The 24,536-nt window shown below is 40.7% G+C and overlaps 1 protein-coding gene across 3 annotated transcripts in view; it reads left to right on the forward strand.

The window, feature by feature from the left end:
* The window catches only part of INTS9 (integrator complex subunit 9), a 66,496-nt gene that overhangs the window by 8,844 nt on the left and 33,116 nt on the right, over positions 1 to 24,536 (forward strand). For all 3 annotated transcript variants that reach the window (XM_065730468.1, XM_065730470.1, XM_065730469.1), the window contains exons 3-9: positions 840 to 900; positions 2,948 to 3,010; positions 6,245 to 6,384; positions 8,002 to 8,088; positions 12,436 to 12,556; positions 14,508 to 14,642; positions 19,074 to 19,185. In XM_065730468.1, coding sequence (XP_065586540.1) covers positions 840 to 900; positions 2,948 to 3,010; positions 6,245 to 6,384; positions 8,002 to 8,088; positions 12,436 to 12,556; positions 14,508 to 14,642; positions 19,074 to 19,185 — 719 coding nt within the window. The remainder of the gene's footprint in view (positions 1 to 839; positions 901 to 2,947; positions 3,011 to 6,244; positions 6,385 to 8,001; positions 8,089 to 12,435; positions 12,557 to 14,507; positions 14,643 to 19,073; positions 19,186 to 24,536) is intronic.

Consider the following 24,536-nt stretch of genomic DNA (forward strand, 5'->3'; position numbering starts at 1 on the left):
AGATGTGCTTGAATCTGTCTCAGCAGTAGTTTCCAAACTAAGTTATAGGCTCACACAAAAATCAGGTGTAACCATGGCATGAAATGCTGAGGCAGTTCCTACTGTAAACTCAGGATGACACTGTTATCCTTGAAGTTTTCTTATTAGCATTCAAAACTACAAATATATAATAAAAACAAAAAGGCAGGAGGGGCGGGGGCTGCTGTTGCTGTCTGCTGCCAGACCTGCCAACATAAAACATGCAGTTACAGCAAGATCTGCTTGCTGCTCTCTACTTCCAACGCAGCTACATGCGTTGTGCAGATGATGGTATGGGTCTTCAGAACATCAAACCATGGTTTACAGGGCTGTAAAATCACACCCTCTGTGTCCATGAGTGACTGAGGCCATGGTGTCCATCTTTCCTTTCCATTGCTAGTGTGACTGTTTGTCATCTTGTGTCCTAAGGAAGATTCAGTTTTACAATGCTTTTGTCTAGTTTCAGATGTAAAGTTTTCTGCTGCCTTAATCTTCCTTCCACTTATACAGCCTATTTAGCCTAAGGCAACTTAAATAGCACTGAGCCTTCTTGAAATTCACATCATAAAGGACTAAAATCAAACTCCTTGCATGTGTAGTCCTCTTATTTTTTTTTAATGTGTGAGTGTCATAATGATGATTTGTAGAAGTCATTTCAGTGAGCACTTAAACACTGTGAAACACTATTTTATGGAGACTGTTATTTCCATGAAACAGAGCTCGTGTTCTTTTCATGCCTGACAACAAACAGAAGATCTGTGCTCAGTGAGTGACAACGAAAGAATTCCTATTTGAATATATTTTCTTTTCTCTTTCTGCAGCCCCAGGCTGTCCAAACTTCCTGGATTAGTTTTGAAAGATGGAAGCACATTTCTAGACAAGGTACTGTACTAATGGTTAGAATTTTCTTGCCATGCAAAAAGCCAATGAGCAGATCAGGGCTTTGCACTACAGGAGCAGTACTGTCATGCTGACTCATGGCCAAGGTTTCTGTGTGTACTGTTACCGACCGTGATGCAGAGAAGAACATCTTCAAACAAAATGTTAGCTGGGACTTTGAGGCTTTCAGTCTTCAGAGGTAGCCTGGCTATTTAAAATACCCTTTTAAAATGCAGAAATCATCAGTTTGAATATTTTCCAATTTCATTGGGCTACATAAATAACAGTACTTTACCTTTGTAGAGTGCCTTTTATTCAACAGCCTCACTTTTATGACAGTAAAGATTCATAGCCAATGTTTAAATGAGGTTGATATCTTCCCCCTTTTTTAGACAAGAAAACTACAAGTGAATGGTTTGCCCATGAGAGGTCTCTTGCAGAGGAAAAGCTTTGGCTTCATGTGTGTTTTGCCACTGGACATAGCAGGAGAATTTCATCTCCAGCCTCCTGATTCTAAGACACAGGACTGACTTGACTATGGGAGACTTTTTGCCTTTTTATTTCTCCTTCTTTTCATTATGGTAGTTTTATAATGAGAATTTATCTGGGCTTCAAGTGAAGCTAGGCACTGCAGCATCCAGCTTGATCTGCCATAGGGGAACAATGAACACAAAAATATGTCAGATGCTAGTAAAATAGGCAGATACTTTTCAAATGCGTGCGGTGGTAGATATTGGTAGAAAAAAGTACTGTTTTAATAGATCGTTCTCCAACTTCATGAACATTAAAGGAAAATGGTAATAATAGTCCCTTTTGTAGGGGACTTCTGGGCTGATCTGATTCTTACAGGCAAGAAAGCTGAAGATCATAGATTTAAGACCTGAGTTTTCTTCTCACTGGAGGCAAAAGAAACTATATAGACAGAACTTCTGTTTGTAAAACAGTATTAGCTCTGTTCAGAGCATATGCTGACTAAGAATCACAGTTATAGCTGCTCTGTGGCAGGAATGGAGCTACCCAGTTTAAATGTGTTTCTCCTGAACTCCATCTTTAGTCTCTGAAGAACATCTGTCTGAACATCTTATCTGTCTGAAGAACAAATAGGCTGTCAGTATATTTTGTAAGTGAGGTATTTACATTTCTTTGGTGCTCCCACAGCGTGCTTAGGAGAATCTTCAAACTCGTGCAGTGTCAACGGAAAACATGTGTTAAAAATTCAAAGGCAGCATGTCTTACCTTCACCTTGACCATCGTAACTGCTTGGAATGGTAAATACTTTGACCCATGCTGGAAAAAGGCAAGGGAAGGAGTCAAAGGCAGATGTTTTATCATGTCAGGTGGACATCCTGTTATAGCTCTCTCCAGATGACAGTTATAAAACTTACGTCCTGGAGAGGCATTGAAATTTGCTGCGATCTAGTTTTAATCATTTTGAACTCCCTTGAGATGAGGTTAGGAGACTTCTGCCACTAGATGTAATTGCTCATTCGTTATTAGTTGGCAGGTGCACTGTAATTATTAAGAATTGGATTCAATTTTTAATTCTATCAGTCTGAAGCTGGCTTAGACCACTCACTTTGGGACAAGTTGAAGAAGCACCTGTGAAAAAAAGAGCGTGGTGGGTCCCTACCCCATGAGGTAGGCTAGGATAAGAGTTGAAAATAGTTCTGTTTTCTCTTTTCTATGCATAATGCTGAAGAATGTTGCTTTTCATTTGACAAAAGCTTCTGATGTCACCTCTGGAAAAAGAAAATAGAGAACCAGAGATCCAGTAGAGATAAATAAAACAAAAGTGCCGTGTGGAACCTAGATCCCCAGTAGGTGTTTCATCAAGTACCTTAATATAGGGATTCATCTCCCACAAAACCAATTGCAGAACAATTGCTTACAATGAATGAAGTCTAGAAGGAGAATAAATGCAGTGTAGGAAAGGGCTGGAAATTGCCTATGGTAAAGAAAAAGTTTTGAAAGAGCAAATTTTGCTGTATTTGAGTAACACTGTGTTGTGTTTTTTGTTTTTGTCTTTTCTGTTGATGCACTTTTCTCACAGGAGCTGAAGGAGTGCTCTGGCCATGTGTTTGTGGATTCTGTGCCAGAGTTCTGTTTGCCAGAGGTGAGTCAGTTCAAAGCCTTGCTTAAAAATCACTCAGTGTGGGAGGAATTAATGCTATTAGCAGATTTCTGCTAATTTATTGTTACTCTGTAAATGATAATACCAAAACTCCATTGATCAAGTTAAGATACCTCTAGAATGTAAGGCATTGGAAAAATAATGGAAATGGCCCCTCTCAGCAGTGCTTTGGTGTGATCTGGAGGGTCTTCTTGAGATCCACATCTCACAAAAAAAAATAAAAAAGACTTTTACTGTCCTTTGTTATTTACCCTCTGAAGATGGTTTAACTGAGCCAGACTTGGTTATGTCAGAAGACACATGCTGATGGTAGGTAAGGGCAGTGAATGAAGCCAAGAAAAGTCTCTAACCAGAGAGGCATGGCCTGCCTTTTGGAGCTGCCCTGAGGAGCCTGTGGTTAAGCTGCTGTTTGATGCTGCTGGGCTGCAGTCAGTCGTGCTGTTCTGCCTGCAGCAAATTTAGGTTACGAAGTTTCACTGCATTTTTCACTGCATTCATCATTGCCACTTCAAGCAAGAGCTGTACCTTCATATCCATATGGACATAAGCAGCAGCAGCTTGCATAGTTAAGTTGGTTTGACCAAGAATGTGTGCCCTTTTACAAAAAAAAAAAAAAGGGAAGGGAAAGGAAGACTATTGAAAGTGTTTGAATTAACTGGGTTTACTTCTCTGTAGGAGAACTGAAAGAATAAAAATATGAAAAGGTGAGTGGTGAGGATGAATGATGGTGAATAGTCTGAGAATAGTATCCTCTTCCCTCAGCTGCATTCAGGCTGTGATAACATCAGTTCTTTCATTTCATGTTGGGCAGGGATTTTTTTCCTCCTTTCTGCCCGGTTTTGTTGGCATGAACTGCAAATCTGTCTTGGAAGATTGCTGTCAGTTTGCTAGCAATGATGTTTATGCCTGTTGATACCACGAAATCCACCTCTTGGAGCTTCTGGCTCTTGTAATCTTGATTCTTCAGTAAGGTGGCAGCTCTAGTACTGTTTTTGGGAAACAGTATCAGCAGGTCTCTGTGCAATTGCTGGGGAAGCCCACTTAATAATTCTGTGTTCTTGTGTGCTTTCTGATTAATCTCCCAGAGAAGAGCAGGGATGTAGAAAGCATCTGTATGGGTGGGAAGTGTCATTATGGCCCAGATTTTGGGAGGGATAGAGTGCAGTTTCTGAATTCCCTTTGGAATTGAGGCCACACACAGGAATGATTACCTGCTGAGATTTGAGATGCTTCAGCTCACCTTTCTGGTTGCTTTATTTGGCTGGGAAATACCCCCATCTGTAGCTCAAAATATGACTTGTGAAGCTACAGCTCCGTTATGCCAGTGCTGTCACTGAATGTAACAGTCTTCCATCAGTCCTTGTAACTAGAGGATGGCAACCAGCTGTGCATGTCACCAGTAAAGGGGCTGTACAGGTAGCCTTTCCAATGCTTAATTTCCCCAGGATCCCAGCAGATGCCAGGTTTTCTCTGCAAGCACTAGGAACAGCTCTGCTTGTGATATGCAGCACTCTTCTCTAGCCTTACAGGTTCCCCTGTCTGCAGGAGCATGGCCTGCAGGCATATCAGCAAAGTAGAAATGTTGTTGGTGTTTAGCAACACAGAATAAGGAGGAGCTCGTGTGAAAAAGGCTTTGTCTTTTTCTTGTTCCACACCACTACTTTTGAAGAAAGTTGTCTGCAAAAGCAGTTAAAGAACCATGTAGTCACTTCCAGGAACACCATTGCCAAAGAAAGCTGAATTTTGAATGTAGTCCAGAAGCCACAAGGTGATAAGAGGCTGTCTGAGCAGCAGAGTACACTTCCACATGTCAGAGTGCAGAGTGCTGCCCTTTCTTTGCTTGGCAACCTTCTGATCTCTCACTTCACATTCAAGAAACATTTTTAAATCTCTTCTCTTCACGGGCCCTTTTACTGAGATTGCTGTGAATCCCAGGGAAGATTTTACATTTTGGTTTTGACCCCTTTTCATCCTATTAGTAAATGCTTTTAGGATGCTGAGGTGTAGGATACTTATGCTTGGAAAGCCTGTATCTTCTACCTCCCAATGGCTAGCTAGGCTGGCATTCAGCTCAGGCCTGGAGTGATTCCCCATTTGATTCTTTGTAGTCTGAACATGACTGAAAACCAAACCAGCTTGGTAGGAGCAGGCAGCATCAGTATATTTGATACCGTGTAGTGTATTTCTGCCTGGAAAGCTCTGTAAAATAAAAGGTGTCCTGTCGTGAATTGGAGGATAGTGTTTACCTGCTGTACTTAGATTGGAGATCATGGCTCTAAAATCAGCTGTGATCATGGATTGAGACCATGAACACTTGGTTGTGAGTTAAGCAGCTTGTCACCAGAACACTGTGTCAGCCCTCTGAAAAGACAAGTGACCTACTTTCTTGCCATTTTTATTCAAATTGCTGGACCAAGCCTTGTAATCAGATAATATGTGCTTGATGAGTGTTGAATTCCATTAGCTGCTCTATAATAACTGAGTTAGAGGTCATATATCTTGTAAATTTCTGGCTTGACACCATTTGTGTTATAGCATTACCAGTAAATATTTCTAATTAAAATTCCTTTAACAATGTGTGAAATCTTCTCCTTTCACTGTCTGAACTGCTGTCTTAACTGTCACATCAAAACAAATTGGATCCACCCATCTGTTTTGTAGTATCGTATGAGTGAGCTTTATCTCTAGCTGTAGAAAATATGGATGATAAAGATGCCAAGCATTTAGTCAGGGAATATCTATATAACTTATTGTAAGCATATGAATAAATACAGTGTACATTCATCTCTTTCCTGGGGTACTGTACCATGTGCAGCATGAAAAACATGAGACCCACTGATAAATTGTTAGTGTGGAAGCTGTGGTGGTTGGACAGCCACCATTCCTCACTAAGGAAGTGCAGCCATCGTTCTTTGATAGAAGTGTAATGATAATGCTTCTCCTAGTGGCAGCCATTTCATTACATGAGAGACAGGCAAACCCAGGACATGGTATCCTTTTTAGATCTGAAAAGGGAATAATTTTAGAGAGCCTTTTAGTGAATCTTGTTTATTTAAAAGAAAAGTTAATCTTTGTAATAGCTGACATATGCACCCTCCCATTATTATTTATTTTTAAGCCACTTCTCTGCAAATTAAAAAAACCCAGAGTTTTTCTGTCATTGCTTAAACTAGATGTTTAAGTTACACGTTGCTTATCTCTTTCCTCTGTTTTCAGACTGAACTGCTTGACCTCTCCACAGTGGATGTAATCTTGATCTCAAACTATCACTGCATGATGGCATTGCCGTATATCACAGAGTACACAGGATTCACTGGAACGGTGTATGCCACTGAGCCCACTGTTCAAATTGGCAGGTAAAAAGCCCCTTGATATTCTCTGCTTCTCTTTCATCACTGTTAAGGAAAAGGTGTAAGGGATAATATGGGTAGAGCAGTGGTGTCTAATGGTCCGAAGAGGCTCTTAGGCAGCAGCTGAATGCTAGCCAAGTCCTTAGTGCTGAAAATGTGTTAACTCAGTGTTTCCCAAACTCTGTAACTGCCTGTCATTTACTGCAGATGTTTTGTGTTGTGTCTAAGCAGATGTGGGATAGTAGATCTTGAGTAGGCTGAGGCACCTTAAGCAGCAGATAACCATATAGCCCGCTTCAAACCTTCAGAAACCACGAATCTGAGATTTTTCCGGCCCTCTCTGCTCCTCTTAAACAGAAGTCACCAATATTTTAATAAATGCTTTTAAGATTATTGCCTTGTAGTTTTCCAGCATTTGAGATTCATGCCAGTTTCCACGCCATGGAAGGGAATTCGAGCTGGCTTCATTTCAAATGACAGTTGAGATTCTCTCGTAAGCTCTTAACTCTAAAGAGAAGCACAAAGAAAAACAGCAGAAATATGAAAAAAGTAGAAAATGGAAGGTGTTTCAATGCTGTCAAAAACTTAGCATTTGGTCATCTAATTTGGTAGCACTTTCAGAGTTTGTTGATTGTGTAAGTCAGTCCCAGCAAGTATGGCTGCAGGTTTCTTCCTGGATGTGACTGACTGGAGTTGTGCTGTGTGCATTTCTCATGCAGAGCAGCTGCTGTGTTCAATAATTAGAAATCTGATTAGGCTGTGGTTTCTGAACTTCTGCTGTAAGCACTTTAGGACAGGAACTTTTGTCTATTAAAGATCCTATACAGACTTTCCACACCAGAATAATTCTCCATTTGTGTAAAAGCAGAAAATAAAGGCTCTTGAAAGATAAAGGAGTTGAGTATATATGAGCTAGTAGTAGATTTTTGGGCTCGTACTGGCCCATAGCTGAAGATAGCAAGCACAGTCTTGTTGGAGGGTGGACTATGGCATGCTTCTCACCATCCCAGGTAATTTGGGATACTGTTCTTCTGCAGTTTAGTCTGTCACTTCCTGCCTTCAAAGGAAAGCATGCATATAATTGCAAATGCTGTTTAGTTTCGGACAGTGAAGTCTTATTAATAATGTTTTTAATGACTGACTTATTTTTCTGTGTCAAGTACTGTACTTACTGTGCATTTGGAGATGAGGGCTCCCTCTGACAATGTGTCTGACTTCTCAAAGTGGTGAACACACAGACATCAGCTGACAAGTTTTCTTAATATATTTTATCTCATTCCTTATGGCAAGCAGACAGTAATGTAGAAACCATTTTGCGTGGCAGGAGAAATTTGGGAGTTCCTCTTGCCCTTCTCATTCCTAATAACCCATAACCCAGTAGGCCAGGTTGTTTTACTGTCACAGTCAGTCAGAGTTGGACTAGCTGAAACTTGATGGGCTCAGCAGGAAAGCAGGTGTAGTGCTGCTAATGGCTGTGATGGCTCTGGAGAAAGTCCTCTTTAAAACTATTTGATTGCGTTACAACTCTTGTGATGTTTTAGAAGGGTTAGGGACAAATCTTTCCAGGTTACCTCTTAGCTGAAAGGCCACAATACTAGTAACTTAGTTATCATGTCTTTTCAGACTTCTCATGGAAGAGCTAGTGAATTCCATTGAACGTGTGCCAAAGGCTCAGTCTGCCTCCACGTGGAAGAACAAGGAGGTACAGAGGTAAGGAGCAAGCCATCTGGAAAGGATGCCTGTTCTGAAACACTGAAACTCTAACCAAACTTTAGAATTAAGTGTAAACTATGGTTAGCTGTCAGCATTTGAGGTTTGATTTGCTAATGTCACTGAACAGCAAAAACAATTAAGTGGTGAACAGAAACTACGCAAGCTTGATTCTTGGAAGACTTGGTAAGGCACATGCCTCCCCTGTCTTCCCTCGTGAAGTGTAGGCAAGAATGGTAGATTATTGTGTTAGCATCGTGAAAAGTAGATGAAACTAATTTCAGCTGTTTAAAAACTTTTAAACTAAACAAGCGGTTTAAACTTACTAATATTGTACTGGAATATTTCTAATTTACAGTGTTTATGTTCAGGTTTGCTGAAATGCTAAGAAAGTCATGACAATGTGCTGTTGAAAGTCACTGGGAGCACACCACAGTGCAGTGCCACCTTTCTTCGTGGGTTGTAGTTTCTTTCGCATTTGAGCAACAGAAAGAAGGGTTTTTGTTTCGTTTTTTCCCCTCACTGTTTTAAAGTTTAGAAACAAGGTTAGTTGGAAACTCAAGCTCTGTTGCTCCATCTGTATGCAAAAACAAGGTGCTCAAAACTGAGATTTGAGATGTTCAAAATTCTAACTCTAGAATTTTTGAAGCATCTGTAGTCCAAAACTTTTCCTAATAGTTTACTAATTGCAGCTAATGCTTTTCTTGGAAGTGAAGATAACTTTAGGTGCACAGTGTGTTCTGTGGAGGAGATAGTTTTATTCCTAGTGCATTTTAAATACAGACGTGGTTAAAGAAAGTTATTTTTAAATGCTGTTTTGTGCATTTTAATTGATCTCCTACTTTCTATTCTTAATTCTTAATGTGGCTTGATTTAAGAGTTTACTAAAAATGAATTATTTCCTAAGTTGTAAAAGTAGTATAGTCATCTTCCAGTAGCACAAAGCAAGGAAATCAAATATCCAAATTAACATATGCTTAGCTTTATAGTATACTCCCCTACTGAGCATAGGAGTAGTCTTAGCACAGTAATTCACTTTTCTGAAGAAGGCAAGCAAAACAAAGATGTAAAATGATACTAAAGGTAAGGTTGGTAAGGATTTTGTGCTGGTTGAGGTACAGTCTCATCAGAGTGGTGTTTTTTAATTTTGAAGTCTGCTGGTCTGACTAGACTGACTCCAGAGGCTCACAGTTGTGTGATGAAAGAGGGCTGGAGCCGTTATTCTCTTCACATTGGTGCCTGTGTTTTGTATGCATGGCTTAAAGGAGGATTGTATATCTTAGAGCTCATTTAACGTCTCTTTCCTGGTGATTGTATTTTAGAAAAAGTGCATGCTAGCACTTTACATGCTGTTGTCTATTCCACAAGTGAACTCAGAGATGTGATCTTTGTTCTGATTCGACTGCTACAGAAAAAGGGTGGTTTTTTTTGTCTCCCTTTGCTCGGGAAGTTCCTCCTTTCTGCAGTCGAGTAGTTATTCTAATGAGGTGCCAATGGAGGTTAGAGGAAAGTACAAGAGCCCACACCCCAGGAGAGACTGGACCAACCCTTCTGTCCCACTTACAGGACCTCTGTTGAGCACGTAGCACTGCCACAGTACGATGTCTTGAAGGGATCCTCAATCAGATGTCAGGTCTGTCAACTTTTAGAGGTAAAATGTACACTTTTCCCAAACGCAAGCTGTAGGCAGAGCAAAGCAGTGATGTGAAAAGGGGGATAACTTTCGTAACTGCAGCCCTTCAGCTGTTATAAATCTTCCTATTCTAAGCCCAGCCTTGAGGCTGGTATAAACCAGTGGTTTCTGTGAGCTAGAACAAGACGAATGTGAATTCTCTTTCCATTTGAGCCCTGCCTGTACTCTGAGTTTCCCCTTTTCACCTCCCTGTGCCTCTGTGAAATGGAACTCCTACCCACCACAGAGGGTAACAGGGGATTAATTAATGTTTGCAAAATGTTTTTGCTATTCTTGGTGGCAAGTGTCATGCAAGCATGAATGGAACTGATTATTGTAACATGTGAGCAAACATCCACAGATCCACAAGTTAACACCTGGCTAATTGCACATACAGGGTTAGACAGACATCCATTACTTAAGAAAATGTGATCCTTGGTGTATTTTTTCTAAATTCTTGGCTGTTGCTTGGACAGAGTACTTATTACTTCCGAGTCTAACTTTAATTTTTCAGGCTGATCAATCATCATTACTGCTTTACAGTTCACTTAGTTCTACCCTGGATAGTTAGTATAAAACACGAAGCACTATCATCTTCATTAGGTTAAGCATTGAAGCATATTAAATGCAAATGCTGTGTAAAATATAAGAAGTTCATTATAGCAGCTTACATTTGTCCATTATCTGATCCAATCTGACCTAATTGCTTAGCAAGTTCTGTTGCTGTTGGTTTTTGTTCAAAATGAGTGGTCTCCTGGAAGCTCTGGATGCTCAGACAGGTTGTTTGTGGTGCTGATTAGCATTCAAGGGGCTCAACAGGAAGTTTGCCTTTTGAAAGACACTTGGGTGACTACCTGCCTGATGTTCTCTAGCATCCTTCTAAAAATATCTGAAACAGTTTCCTGAAAGAGAGTAGTAGACAACAAGGGCACTCTTCTGATCTGTGCAGGTGCCCAGTTAAGAATACAAGGCCCTGAGCTACTTAAGCATGATTTTTTTTTATACTAATGACTGGATTGTGCTGCTTCACAATACCTCCCTGTTCATGGCTGCAGGTTGACTGTCCCTGGATCTATCCACATACACTTGGCTGTTAGGAGGTGATATGAACGAGATGTTGTTGTAGTGTTAGGAGCTTCACTCACATCTTTAAAGTATCCTCCAGGAATGTGTACAGACTTCAGAAATGAGGTGATGGGTTGAATGCAAGCAGGGGCACATCTGAGGAACCAGGAAAGTACAACTGGAGACTGGTCCCAGTGGTCTCTGTTAGGAATCAGAGTACATTTACAATAGAGCCACTAAGTCAAGGCTAATTGGAACTTGCTTCTATCACCAAGGACAATATCCCACTTTTCTCCATTACCTGGAGATATATTCTCCCCTTCCCAGAAGAGAAGCTCCTGAAAGCATCTAGCACTAAATGCTTCTTATGGTAGGTTAAAGGCTTTTACAGGCAATTTGCTTCAGTGCAGTGGTGGACAACTATCCACATTGTTTGGCCTTTTGTAGCTTATGACTTCCCAAAAAAGACCTTGAACGCTTTGTTTGTTTCCTTAAACGCAGTGTGCTTTCAGCCAGCAAGTGCTGGAATTACACTTATCACACCAGACCTGTTTTGCGATCTTGGCAAGAGCTGGTCTTAATCCTTTCTTCACCATCTTAAATTATGGAGGAGTTCAGTGACCTAGTAGATATAACAATAAATTAAATTCTTTTAAACAAATTGATCAAAGAAACTTCACCAATTTCCATAAATCTTTAGAAATTGGTTTGAATTAGCCTTTGATTTAGCATTGGTTTAATATACAAAAAAAAAATTCCTATTCTTATGCATTTGGCAGCTGTGCTGCTTCCTGCCTCAGTTCATGTTGCTAAGGAAGATTTATTTCCCAGAAGTTAGCCATCTCTCTTACAGCCTGTGACATTACGGTTGACTTCTTCCCTTGATAACGCTGTCCAGCTAAACTTGCAGTGCCTGTGAAGAACAGAATGGATGGATTTTTCTTTTGTGTAAAAAGCTTACATACTTCCATGTAGGGGATCTTGAAGTGCTCTGCACTGCCAGCTAATGTATTGTTACCAGTATGCTCTAAGGATGAGCAGGGTATCTGAGTTGAAGACAAAGAGTCTGAAGAGTGGGGACATGTGCTCCTGTAGGACAGTGGTGTCAAAACTGAGAGCAGAGCCTGTGTTTGTTCATACTCTGGTGCTGGTATTTTAATCACAAGTTTGCAGCTTACTTTTTATTTTCAAATGCTCAGTTTTAGAACTGGGCTATGCAGAGTAGACACTGGTGGAAGTCACCTCTACCAGTTCTAGTAGTGCATTTCATGTTGACATGTCACATCAGCAGACATCCTTCATCAGTGGCAAAAATAATAGTGGAGTTGTTCTAGCACCTTCACCTCAGCTACTTGGAAGAAAGAGCTGGGTAGGATCAGCAGCGAGAAAGCTGAAAGAGAGCGGTCTTTGGCGTGAGGTAAAATGGGCAATATGGTTCTACTTCTCAAGATGCAGAAAGTCTTGCTTTTCACTTTGAAACACCTTGCATATTTAAAAAAAAAAAAAAAGGAAAAAGAGAAAATTGAATATTGGGGGATATGAATGGGAGTAAAAGCTGTGTGATCTGTCAGGAAGTTGTGAAAATGCCCAGATCCTTTTGACCTTTGCAGATTGCTGCCAGCCCCTCTGAAAGATGCAGTGGAGGTGTCTATGTGGAGGAAGTGCTACACCATGCCAGAAGTGAATGCTGCTCTCAGTAAGATCCAGCTGGTGGGATATTCTCAGAAAATTGTGAGTATCACCAGAGCTTTCCTCAGGTCAACATTAACAGCTTGCTGCTTTCCAGCTTTTTCCCTGCAAAAGCCTGAGAAATGCCCTTCCTTTTCTGTTTTTCTTCTTGATCCCCATAAGATCAAGTTACTCTGACCCGAGAAAGTAAGGCAAGATTGTGTATTATTGAAACACACCCTAGTCTGCCTCCCAGGAAGGACTGTTGTTTGTTGAAAACCAGGAGTGTCCATTTGTTTCTCCTATTCCTCAGGGGAGGCTGATTTTAAGGCATACCTGTGAATTTAGAATTGATGTCTGGCCCACTGAGAGCTGGGAGGAAGGATGTACCAAATGAGTGTATCCTCTGTCTGCAAGCCACATCCCCTTCTGAGTTACTGTATCTCACTTCTGGGAATCTTTTGAGTGCTTTAGCCTCTACTTTCTTTTGTAGAGCAATTTAGAGAGTGTAAACAAAACCTAATGGTTCAACCTGAACTTCAGACACTCCTTTCCCAAGGTTCTCAGCTAAGGTTTGTTGCCTCTAATGCTGTTAACTATAATCTAGTTTGTAAAATGAATTAAACCCACAGTTCAGCAGTCTGCAGTGCACTCTTCTCTTATGGACAGCATGTGTGCCATGAGGCCTACTATTGTTGCACACCAACATAAGGAGTTAAAAGCTGGATTGTAGTTAAGATGTGCACCCAGAGTTTATTTGCTCCCTTTTCTTTACTGATGGGCTGCCGAAGTTCAGAGACCACTGTTTATGTGTAAGACAGTTTGAAGCAATAACCAGTGCAGCTAGGAACTAAATTTAATGGATCTGTGTTTGTGTGGTGCTGCATTACTGCTGGTAAAAAAAAGACCCTGAGCCGTAACTAACATGGATGCTGATGTAAATAACAGCTGTTCACTTCTGACTGTCCTCACAGTGTGAGTGAATCTCACTTTTAGATCTGTACCTCTGAGGCAATCGTTCTTTCATAGTTACGGGGAGGAAAAAAAAAAGATATTTCTAGAGCATATTTTATCTCTTCCCAAAGCCAACATTTAAAATAATGAGAGCCTAATTAGTCAGCTAGCTCCAGATGTGGCAACATCAAGAATGGTTTCTTGTCCATTTTCTATTGCTTACAAACTCAGAGGAACAGAGACCTTATTTTGAGAGGCACCCAGATACATATTGGGATACTAGAAAAATCAGTATTGCAAGAATGCTTGTTCTATTATTCAGTAACTAGAAAGTACAACACATTAGTGAGGTATATACATTATTTTCCTTTCTCCAAACAATTACAACACATTGCCATGTGCAGAGAGCAGTACACTTTCTAATCACACCTAGAAAGGAGACATCTGACAGGTTGTACAAACAACCAAGACTCAGAGCCAAAACTGAAATTTGGATTGAGTTTGAAGAGAGTTGTTTTTAAATCACCAGTAGATAGCACTTAAAGAAAGAGAGGAAGAAAAATTGTAACTAAGTGATAGGTATAATTGTAAGGTGAGTTTGTCTTTAAATACACATTTTCTACAGCAAAATGTGTGAGCCAAACAGAATGTTATATCAGTAAATAAGAAGTTAGCCTTCCTTCTCTGCTGCTGGTCTAAATTGGTAAAATTTGCCCAAGGAAGTCTAGAGTTTTCAAAGATGTAAAGCTCCTACAAACTTCCTCAGTATGTCAAAGCCAGATGGACCACAATTGGTTCCTCTACTGAGAATTATGGTGCAGTGTGAACTCAGCTTCTAGAGGATTAATGCAGAAGAGAGACCCAATGAAGATTCTACCTCAGGAGAAGTTTTTCTCAGAGCTTGTGTCCTGTTAGACCTGGTGACATTAAAACAGTGAATGTAAGAGAAATACCATCTTCATAAAGGCCTTGAGTAGCAGAACTAACTTTAAGTTGTTATCATTAATAACCTGTTTTTGTTTCTCTCAGGCCCTCTCTAGTTAATCTCTCTGTGTTTCAGGAGCTGTTTGGTGCTGTGCAGGTGACTCCTCTCAGCTCAGGCTACGCTCTTGGAAGTTCCAATTGGATTATTCAGTCACACTATGAGAAGGTTTCCTATGTTTCAGGATCTTCTCTGCTTACAACACATCCTCAGGTACAGCCACTTCTGATAGACTTCTATAAGAGCAACTGTCTTTGCCAAACACAACAACAGAAGGGCTTACCCAGCTGGGATCAGGTATAGTGTGGAAACTATACAGATATACTTCTGTTAGTAATTGGCTGGACTTTGAGTGGGCATTAGGAAGACATGCCATCCTGGTAAGTGGACAGGGAAAAACAACTAAAATTCTTTATTGTTGATGATTTGATGTTAACCTACTCTAAGCTGTGAAATTCTCCATCACCTTAAATAGGAAAATTTCAACAGATTTAAACAATAGACCATTAGTGACTTTAAAAAAAAAAAATCCATATTTTACTGAGAGTCTTTACAGACAGTTCACAGACTGCTTCTATATCACTTCTGAAACATCCTTCCTTGGGAGAAATGATAGCTTACTGGCTGCCAACATTTCCACCCTGCTCTGCTGAGGGCAAAGTCTTTATGGTGCTGTAGATGTAATTTCCAGTAAATTAATTCTCTCTAGATCCATAAATTCTTCGTGCAAAGAATAGCTTGAAGTTTGCAGTACTGTGTGCTTCAGAAGTTGTCAAAATAGTTGAAAGCAATATTAGTGTGAGGTATTTAAAAATAATTTAGAAAATGTGTCAGGTTCATGATCAGTAAGTAATTTCCTCCAAGGTGAGTATCTTCTAAAGAGCATTGCTTCTGAGCATCGTTCATTTAAAAGCTTGATCTCAAGAACAGAACAGCTACAGCAGATAAATAGATATTGTCTGTACTTACCTTCATGCAGTGCATCAGATTCTCCTTTTTTTTTTTTTTGTTTTTTAATCATCTGCCTCATCCTGGCTATTCTTTTGTGACCTTCCACTGAAAGAACTCCACCAGTATTTAACAAGGCATGAATGTAACATTTCTGTGTGGAGAAGCTTTGGACTATGAGGGACAACCAGGGGATCCCACCTGCCAGACGAGGGAAAGGCTGTTATTGATGTAGTCTACCTAGACTTCAGCAAAGCCTTCATCACCATCTCTCACAGTATTCTGCAGGAGAAGCTGCAGCCCATGGCTGGGACAGGTACACTTCTTCTGGGTAAAGGACTGACTGGAAGGCCAGGCCCAGAGAGTGGTGGTCAGTGGCTCTATGTCCAGATGGAGATCAGTGACGAGTGGTGTCCCTCAGGGGTCAGTGCTGCAATAGGTGCTCTTTAACATCTTCGTCAATTATACTGGCATTCATCACATGCACTCTCAATGAGTTTGCTGAAGACACCAAGTTTAGTGGTGTGGTCAACTTGCTCGAGGGATGGGATGCTGTTCAGATATGCCTGGACAAGCCAGCAGGGTGAGGGAGGTGATCCTGCCCTCTGCTCTGTGCTGGTGAGGCCTTACCTGGAGTACTGTGTCCAGATGCAGAGTCCTCAGTACAGGAGAGACATGGAGCTGTTGGAGGACATCCAGAGGAGTGCCTCTAAAAGTGATTGCAGGAATGGAATGCCTCTCCTACAAGAACAGGCTGAAAGAGCAGATGCTGTTCAGCCTGGGGAAGGCTCCAAGGAGTATCTCAAGGGGGGCTATAAGAAGGAGGGGAACAGGCTCTTTAGCAGGATCTATTGCCATAAGACAACAAGGGTTCCCTCCAACTAAATATTTTTTGATTCTATGATCATTTGCGTATCAGGTATCATTGTTATATATTTTCTTCCAGATAGCTGTTAAAGGATAGATTTTGACCTAATATTAATCCCCATTAACACCACTATGAGCTCCTACAACATAGTAATTCTATAATGGCTAGTAGTTTTTGAGACTGCCAACTAGCTCGTCATCTATTCGATGTGTTTGACAGATATTAAATAGTGATCACTATATCCTTGGCACAAAGCCCACATTGTGTTCAACAATCCAGCAATTTTTCATCAAAATGAAAAGTTGTTTGTCTGCCCTCCATAGAGTCATAGTGAGCACTCACAGTGGAACTGCAGTGTATGAATACAGTCACTGAGTTTTGTGGTCACTGTTTCTTTTTTTTTTTTTTTAATAAATAAGTTACCCTGTTAATCAGCTTGCTTATATAAAAACTTTTAGAAAGATATCTTTAGGACTTTTTGAGTAACATTGAAGTCTTAGTACTTTTCCAGTTATCTGGAACTCCCTCCATAGTTATGGTTAAAAAAAAAATAACATGACCAGGCTTTCTTCAGTATTTTGTTTGGGATGAGAAGACAGCTTATTTGGGCACACTAATGGAACATTGCTTCTTCCTCTTTACATCTAGTCTAGTATATGCAGTAGTATCCTGGAAATCACCTCCTTTTCTCACTATGCAGATGAGGTTAATCTCACCTGAAGGAAACAGCCTAGGAACCTGCCATCTTTCCCCTGTGGTCCTCCCTCCTGCCAGCTCTGGGATTTTAGTGCTGTCATGTTGGAGGTAGCAGCACAAGTAGGAATTACATGCCATGGGAAGGGAGCTGGACTGCTTTTTTGGTATAAATTACAGCTTATAGTTTCCTTAAAGTTCTAAGTTACATATAACTCTGTAGATTGTATATATAATCTATGTTACATCTGAAAGTTTGTTCTGACACCATTAATTGTTCCGTTTACTTCTGTGTTCTGGTAAATGGTCTCTGTTGAAAACGTTGTTTCACCATCTGCTGAGGCTGGAATTGACACCATTGCCTGTTGGCACCGAAGTGGAGGAGTTGACAGCACAGGTTCAGACATGTCACTAAAAGCCTTTTAAGGCATATTCTTTACATTAACCCACAAAAATCAATGCAAGCCCTCTCAGTGCAATAGCAGCTGAAATTATGTGTATCTAATACAGCATAATCGTTATGTACATTATCACAAGCAGATTCAATATTATTTTTTATTGCATTATTGGCATTTCATTTTCATGGACACGCTATGCAGTGTCAAAGATTGTGATAAATTTAATGTAGTTGGTCTGGTCCAGCGAGGTGGTGCACATTGTAAACTTCAATTGAAATTGGTGTGAAATTCCCCTGCATGTTCATGAGAGCAAGATCTTTCTCAACTAATTAAGGATGGTGTTGAGGGACAATGAGCAAGGCAACTAACTGTGCAGTGATCTTCTGAGTTCAGCAGAGGAGGTATTTTCATCAGTCTCTTCTGGTAGAAGGGTAGAAATCCACCCTGGTTGGTGAGACGAAAGAGAGTCTATAAAGAATAAGTAAACATAAACATAAAATACATGTGGGTGGCTGCAGTTGCCTTCCTTTGTTTGAATAGTAGCTGTGGGAGATGTACCCCAGCCCGCAATGAGGCTAAAATTTAACTTTTCCCCATAGCTATACTTCCTCTGCAAGTGGACTTTGTCTCTTCAGGATTGAATTATGCTGAATGATGAGTATCAAGGATATAAATATACTATATATATATATATATAGTGTGTGTGTGTGTATATATATATATAAATATATAGTATCAGGTATGGTTTCTGAATTTTTAGCATGTGTTTTCTAGTAGAAAAGTGGGTGTACATTTTACGTTCCACTTTAATCCAGTGGCCGTAGTTCTCTGAAGATGCAGATTTCACTGTGATATGGTTTAGCCCCTAGTACAGTCTTCAGAAAGAAATACAGGATAAAGCTGCAGCATTAGTGTAATTTAAGTGAGGGGGTGATAAGGCAAGTCATGTTTTCTACTGACTTTTAAGAAAATAATTGTATGTTTGGCCTGATTTTATAGCTACGGTAAAAAGTGAAGATATATCAGTAAATATTTATTTAATAGAATTTATCAATATTAAGGAATCTAAACCAATGAAATATTTCTACCAATAACAGCTATTGCCCATTTCACCAGAGCCAACTTCTGACAAGGCTTTCACAAACAGTCTTAAATAAGCATTTGAAAGTCATGATTGTCATAATGTGAGTAGAAAAGCAGGCTTCACAAGTCAGGGGAGGACCCTGTGCAAAGCCCAAAGTCCTTTGCTGATCTCACTTCTTTCAAAAGGGAATCCACTGAATTGTTGGGGAAAATGTAGCTGCACCCAACAAGACAGTGAGCACTAGAAATCAAAACTGACAAAGAGATTTGCAAAAGGAAGCTGCCTGGAAGCTAGTGCAGCCAAGATACGAACACAGGAATGAAACCCTTCCTGAACTGCAGTGCCACATCCTCAACAGATGATTGTCTTTTCAGTTGTTCAAGTCGTAAGGCCATGAAATGATTAGTCTACAGAGAATACCACTTTGAATCCAGTTACAGTTCCATTGCTTGTTTTGTGCTGTAAATATGCAGGTGAACAGTTGTGTTTTTATTAACTTCACAGATAAAGGGATTACTGGTTTAAAATGTACAGTGTATTCTCCTTCTTGATCACTGTATCTGTTATGTACTTCAGTATTCCTGATGCAAAGCAGAGAAACCTATGTTATGACTCTCATGTTATTTGCTTTATTTCACTGTACTCTCTTTCAGCCCATGGACCAGGCCTCTCTTAAAAACAGTGATGTCCTCATCCTGACGGGTCTCACACAGATCCCTACTGCTAACCCAGATGGCATGGTTGGAGAGTTCTGCAGCAACTTGGGTAGGTCCTTGAAAGAAGTCTGATGCGTATTTTATCATCTTACTCATTGCTTTGGGTGGGAAGTAATTCAGAGATTCCTGGAATTGAGTAAGTTGTCCAGCCATATCTTCTGGCATAAAACTAGCTGTTTAGATTTTACGATGTGCTCCTGATGTCATTAATACAGTAAGTGCTTAGGGAGACACAAGTTGTACCTAAAATGTTTTGGAATGGAGCAGGTATTACAAGATTTAATCATTTGCTGCTCCTGGTTTCCTAAGTATGTCACTTAGCTGCCAATGGACTGCGTGTTGCAAAGGTACTGAAGATTGTTCCCATCTGAAATATTGCTATTTCCTTCCTCTGTATCAGACAGTATAAAATCTTTGCATGTTTTTTTATGACATTCAGTTCTGAAAACAAGCACATCTGCTTCTCACACCTGATTTTTAAATATATCAAAAGCAAATAGCACAATCTCTGCTTAAAAAAATATATCAAGATATATTTATAGACCCCAGAAATACAAAACCTAATCAGACGCTTTCACAGCTGGAAAAGCTGATAATTGCAAAGCTGTGATATCAGTGTGAATGGCAGCATTTTCCAGCCTGTTCAGAATGTCACATCCAGTACAGTTCTCTCCTTTTCTCCCTTCTCCCCTTCCCCCACCTCAGTTTTTCTGTGCTCTCACCCTTCTGTCATCAGGCCACTTTCTCATGCCTTGCCATGTGTTGCCTTCCTCAAGAGAGCTAAAATGCTCACTACAGGAGAACTATTAAAAAGATTACTTAAAGGCGTTAGAAGTCTAAATCAGGGGATCTTCACTACAAGTAAGTGTTCTGGTCCCCATTGCACAGCTGAGAGAAATTTGAGCTACGGCATTTATATGGCTTACCCAAGGTTGCAGAATAAAGATGAGAATGGAACTGAAGTGTAAGTAGTTCTTAGTCTTACTTCTAAAAATTAAATGTACCCTTGGAGAAGAAAAAAACATAACACTTTGCTTTTTTCTATTTTAAAATCTTTTTTCCATATTCACAGATGCTCAATATCTGCGTAATATTTCAGAGTCTCAGTATGGGACTGCCATGGTAGTGGAAGGGAAATATTAAAAGGGATATGGTGGATTCCCCATCAGATGCCTTCTCCAAATCAAAATCAAATCTCCCTAATTAGGATATCTTTCAGTTCTAACAGAAGTCATAGGTCCTAATGTGAGAAGTGCAAGGTAAAATTAAGTGGGGTTTTGTTTATGCGAAAAAAGGAATTATGGGGTCAGGATGGTTACTTGTAATATAAATACTTATTACTGGGGTGCACTTTGGCATTTTATAGAGGTAATAATTTGTGTTATACCAAAGATCCCATCTGTCAACATCCTGGCTCCAGCAGGGTCTGTAAGGAGATTCCCAGAGAGTAGTAGAAGTCTAGGATGAGATTATATGACACTTTGCCCTCACAGTCTTGTAGCCTTGAACTATTTTTGTTTCGGGAGTTTCCTCAATCAGACATGGCTTTTTGTGTAGTTGGTAACACACAGTGGGTTTAACTTCCAGGAACTTGTTCCACCTCCCCTTGAAACTCTGTAAATTCGTAACACCTGCAACTTCCTTTCCTAAGCGATGCCTATATTTATATATTGTGTGTGCATAAGAGGCTGTGTTTTCATTGTTTATAAGCTTTGTTAATTTTATTACAAGCTGTGGCAGATAGGCTTTGGTGACCTTGTGCTACATGCAGATGTGCTGCCCTTCTCTGGACCTTTATGGGGGCTACTGTCCCCCTGTCAGGTGGTAACGTGATCAATTCTATCATCTTGAACCACCAAGGAGAGTCTGAGTGATGGAGCCTCTGGAGAGGCTGAGGTATGGTTGCCCTGCTGCCAACTCTTCTGCAAGATATCCACCAAATCATGTGTTTTAGCAAGCAGCTTGGTGGTCACTAGTGCCTTAAACTGCAGCAGCTGTTTGCTAAGTAAACAACAATGAGGCTGTTGTTAATTAAAATGCTTTTAAAATATTAAAGCTGTATTTTGGGCCAAAGCAAAATCCAAAAGATGAATGCATATAAATAAATGTGTTACATATGTAGATACAGGTGGGTGTTTATCTGCACAAGTTGTTCTGGTTTACAGAAACATTCTGAACTATTTTGAGGATTTTGCAGAATATCTTCAAGCCAAATTGTATCTTGAAGGAGAGAAATGCAGAGAAATTAGAAAACAATTAAATGATTTTAGCTATCTTCCTTCCATGTTTAAGAATGCAGAATTTGTGTAGTACTTGTAAAGAAGATGCACTGACCTGAAGAGGACATAGAACCATGGTCATGGAATGGCTTGGGTTGGAAGGGACCTCAAGGGTCATCTGGTTACACCCCCCAGTGCCACAGGCAGGGTTGCCAGCTGCTAGGTCAGGTTGCTGAGGGGCCCATCCAACCTGGCTTTGAACACCTCCAGGGATGGGACATCCACAGTCCCTGGGCAAAACTCTTCCAGTACCTCATTACTCTCTCAGTAAAGAACTTCCCTCAACATATAATCTAAATCTCCTCTCCTTTAGTTTAAAAACATTCCCCCTTGTCCTGTCATTATTTACTCTTGTAAAAAGTTGGTTTCCCTCATATTTGTAAACTTCCCTTAAATATTGGAAGCCCACAATGAGGTCTCCCCACAGCCTTCTCTTTTCCAGGCTAAACAAGCCTAGTTTTTTCAGCCTGTCTTCATAGCAGGCCTTTGATAATCCTTGTGGCCCTCCTCAGGACTCCCTCCAAAAGCTCCATATCTTTCCTGCAATGGGTACCCCAGACTGAATGCAGTACTCCAGCAGGAGCCTCATGAAGATAGAGTAGAGAGGAATAATCACCTCTTTGTCCCTGCTGGCCACCCTTATTCTGATGAAGCTCAGGATACCATTGGCCTTCTGGGCTGCAGACACACAGTGCTGGCTCGTGATAAGTTTTTCATCCACCAGGACCCCTAAGTCCTTCTCAGCAGGACTGCTCTCAAGGAGTTCTCCCAGTCTGTATACATATCAAGATTACCTCAACCCAAGTGCAGAACTTTGCATTTTGCTCTGTTGAACCTTGTCAAGTTCACAAGCACCCACCTCTTGATTTTATCAAGGTCTCTCTGGGTGGCATCCATTCCATCTGCTGTATCAACTGCGCTGCTTGGCTTGGTGTCATCAGTAAACTTGCTGAGGGTGCACTCAGTCCCAACATCTGTTACTGATGACGTTAAAGAGTACCAGTTCCCAGACAGATCCCTAGGAGTCACTGCTTGGTACGTAGAGCTGTTGACCATAATCCTATGACCTACCAACCAATTCCTTATCCACTGAGTAGTCCGCTTTTCAAATCCGTCTCTCTCCAATTTAGAGATAAGGATGTTGAGGGGGACCACGTCAGAGCCCTTGCAGAAATCCAGGTAGATGACATCAAGTAACTCTATGAAGAATGCTGTGATGAAGTGGTCTCTTACCAGTTCTACTAACACATCTACCCTAATATCAAGAGAAGGCAGATCAATTTTCTTGTAAACGAGTGAAGAATAGAATCATTAAGATTAGAAAAGTTCTCTCAGATCGCCTAGTCCAACTACTGAAGAAGTATAAAAACCACAGTAGCGGTAGTAGTAACCAATAGGTTCCTGTGAAAAGCAGCAGTGTTGGCAAGCTGAGCACCACAGTTTTCATGTTTTCTCATTCCCAAAATGTTTGGGGGACTTCACAAGAAGCTCAAAATACGCTTGGTAAGAAGGCAGTCATTGGAAATTTACCAAAAATGTGTATCATCAGTAATGTCACTTTGTGAGTAAGTGTTGCTAAGTGCAGAAATGAAGTGTGAAAGTTTTGCCTTGGTCTCAGTTTTCATCCCAGCACGCAGAGTTGTAGGTGCTGATCCCCTTTGTTACAAAGTCACGTGCGTGATCTGCTCTCCAGCTCATGTGTGCTGCACTGAAATGCGTTTTGTCTTGTCTCCAAGTTTAGCCCCAGCTCTGCAGCTTGAGAGAAGTGGTTGTATTTTTACATTGCTTTGGGCATCATCAGCAAAATTACTAGACTATCTGCGAGGACAGTTTTGGGATATTTTGCGTGCGTGTGCGGTCATGCCTTTCTGTGTGCGCATGTTTATAGAAAGCATAAAAGAGCACAGTTTGCTTTTTAGGTGCCAATTTGACCTTGCAGTGGCAGCTGTTTGAAAAGCAAGTATCTCATTGTGAGCTGTAAATTGAACAACTTGTTATGGAGCTACTGAAGGAGACTAAATTTGAAATGCCGAGATTATTATTCAACTTCTTTCAAGAGACTGCATCCATCAGTCACAGAGATAAATTGGGCTTTAAACAGCTATCAGACATACACATCCTCTTACTGACAACTGTAGAGCCAGATCGGCCCTGCTACTTGCATGGGAAGCAATATGCTTGTACAGGTGTTCATCTCTGTTTTGGAGAAGCTGGGAGGTAGTCCTTCTCTCTTTACATAACCACAAAGAACACCCTCAAGAATTAGTGCCCACTGTCTGCGGTGAGTGGAGATGAATAAACTTGCACCAAGGAACTGACTGCTGTATTAAGTCAACAGATTGACACATCTTGCCAGGAGTGAGAGAGATGTGTTGCTGTCTTTCCCTGTCCTGAGGACAAGGAGCATTCAACAGGCCAGTTTCAAAGGCACATTGCTGTGTGGCCAGGAATGTGAGATTCAAAGGGCCATCAAGCCTGGTTTGGAAGGCTGATCTGCGGATGGAAGAGTATTTCAGTCCCTGGATTGTGATTTTATTTAGTGTAAAATGCTAACCAGCTCTGTAGTTTTCCTGGGAATTGAAGTTCAAGTTGGCATCTGCTCTAAGGCCTTACCCTCTATTATTTTCTCTTTGGCCCCAGGAATCTTGAATGGTTTTCAGCAGAAAAAAAAATGAGGTTCCCATAGCAAACCAATGGCTGCAGGGAAGGGAGAGCTGCGAGTTCAGACTCTGAGGCTTAATAATGAAACCCACATTTTTCATTGCCTGCACAAATTCTTTAACCAGCACATTATTAGATGAAATTTTCCTACTGCCTCTTGAAATTGGGGAATTCAAGATTTGTCTTAACTGATGTCTGAGTGAAAGAATGAACCTTTTCCAAGGACCCTCATTGAATCACTTAGGTTGGAAGGGACCTTAAAGAACATTGATCTCCGATCCCCCTGTTTTGAGCTGGTTACCCCTCCGCAAAATGAGGCTGCCCATGCAGCCTGGCCTTGAGCACCTCCAGGGACGGGGCATCCACAGCTTCTTTGGGCAGCTGTGCAGTGCCTTGTCAGGAGACACGTATCTTGTTGTTAGAGGCAGTGTCCTCGTTCAGGGCAGAAGTACAAACGTAC

This window comes from Cyrtonyx montezumae, unplaced genomic scaffold (genome assembly GCF_038088225.1).
Source record: "Cyrtonyx montezumae isolate F1298 unplaced genomic scaffold, pur_monq_1.0 scaffold_13, whole genome shotgun sequence".
Classification (NCBI taxonomy): Eukaryota; Metazoa; Chordata; class Aves; order Galliformes; family Odontophoridae; genus Cyrtonyx; species Cyrtonyx montezumae.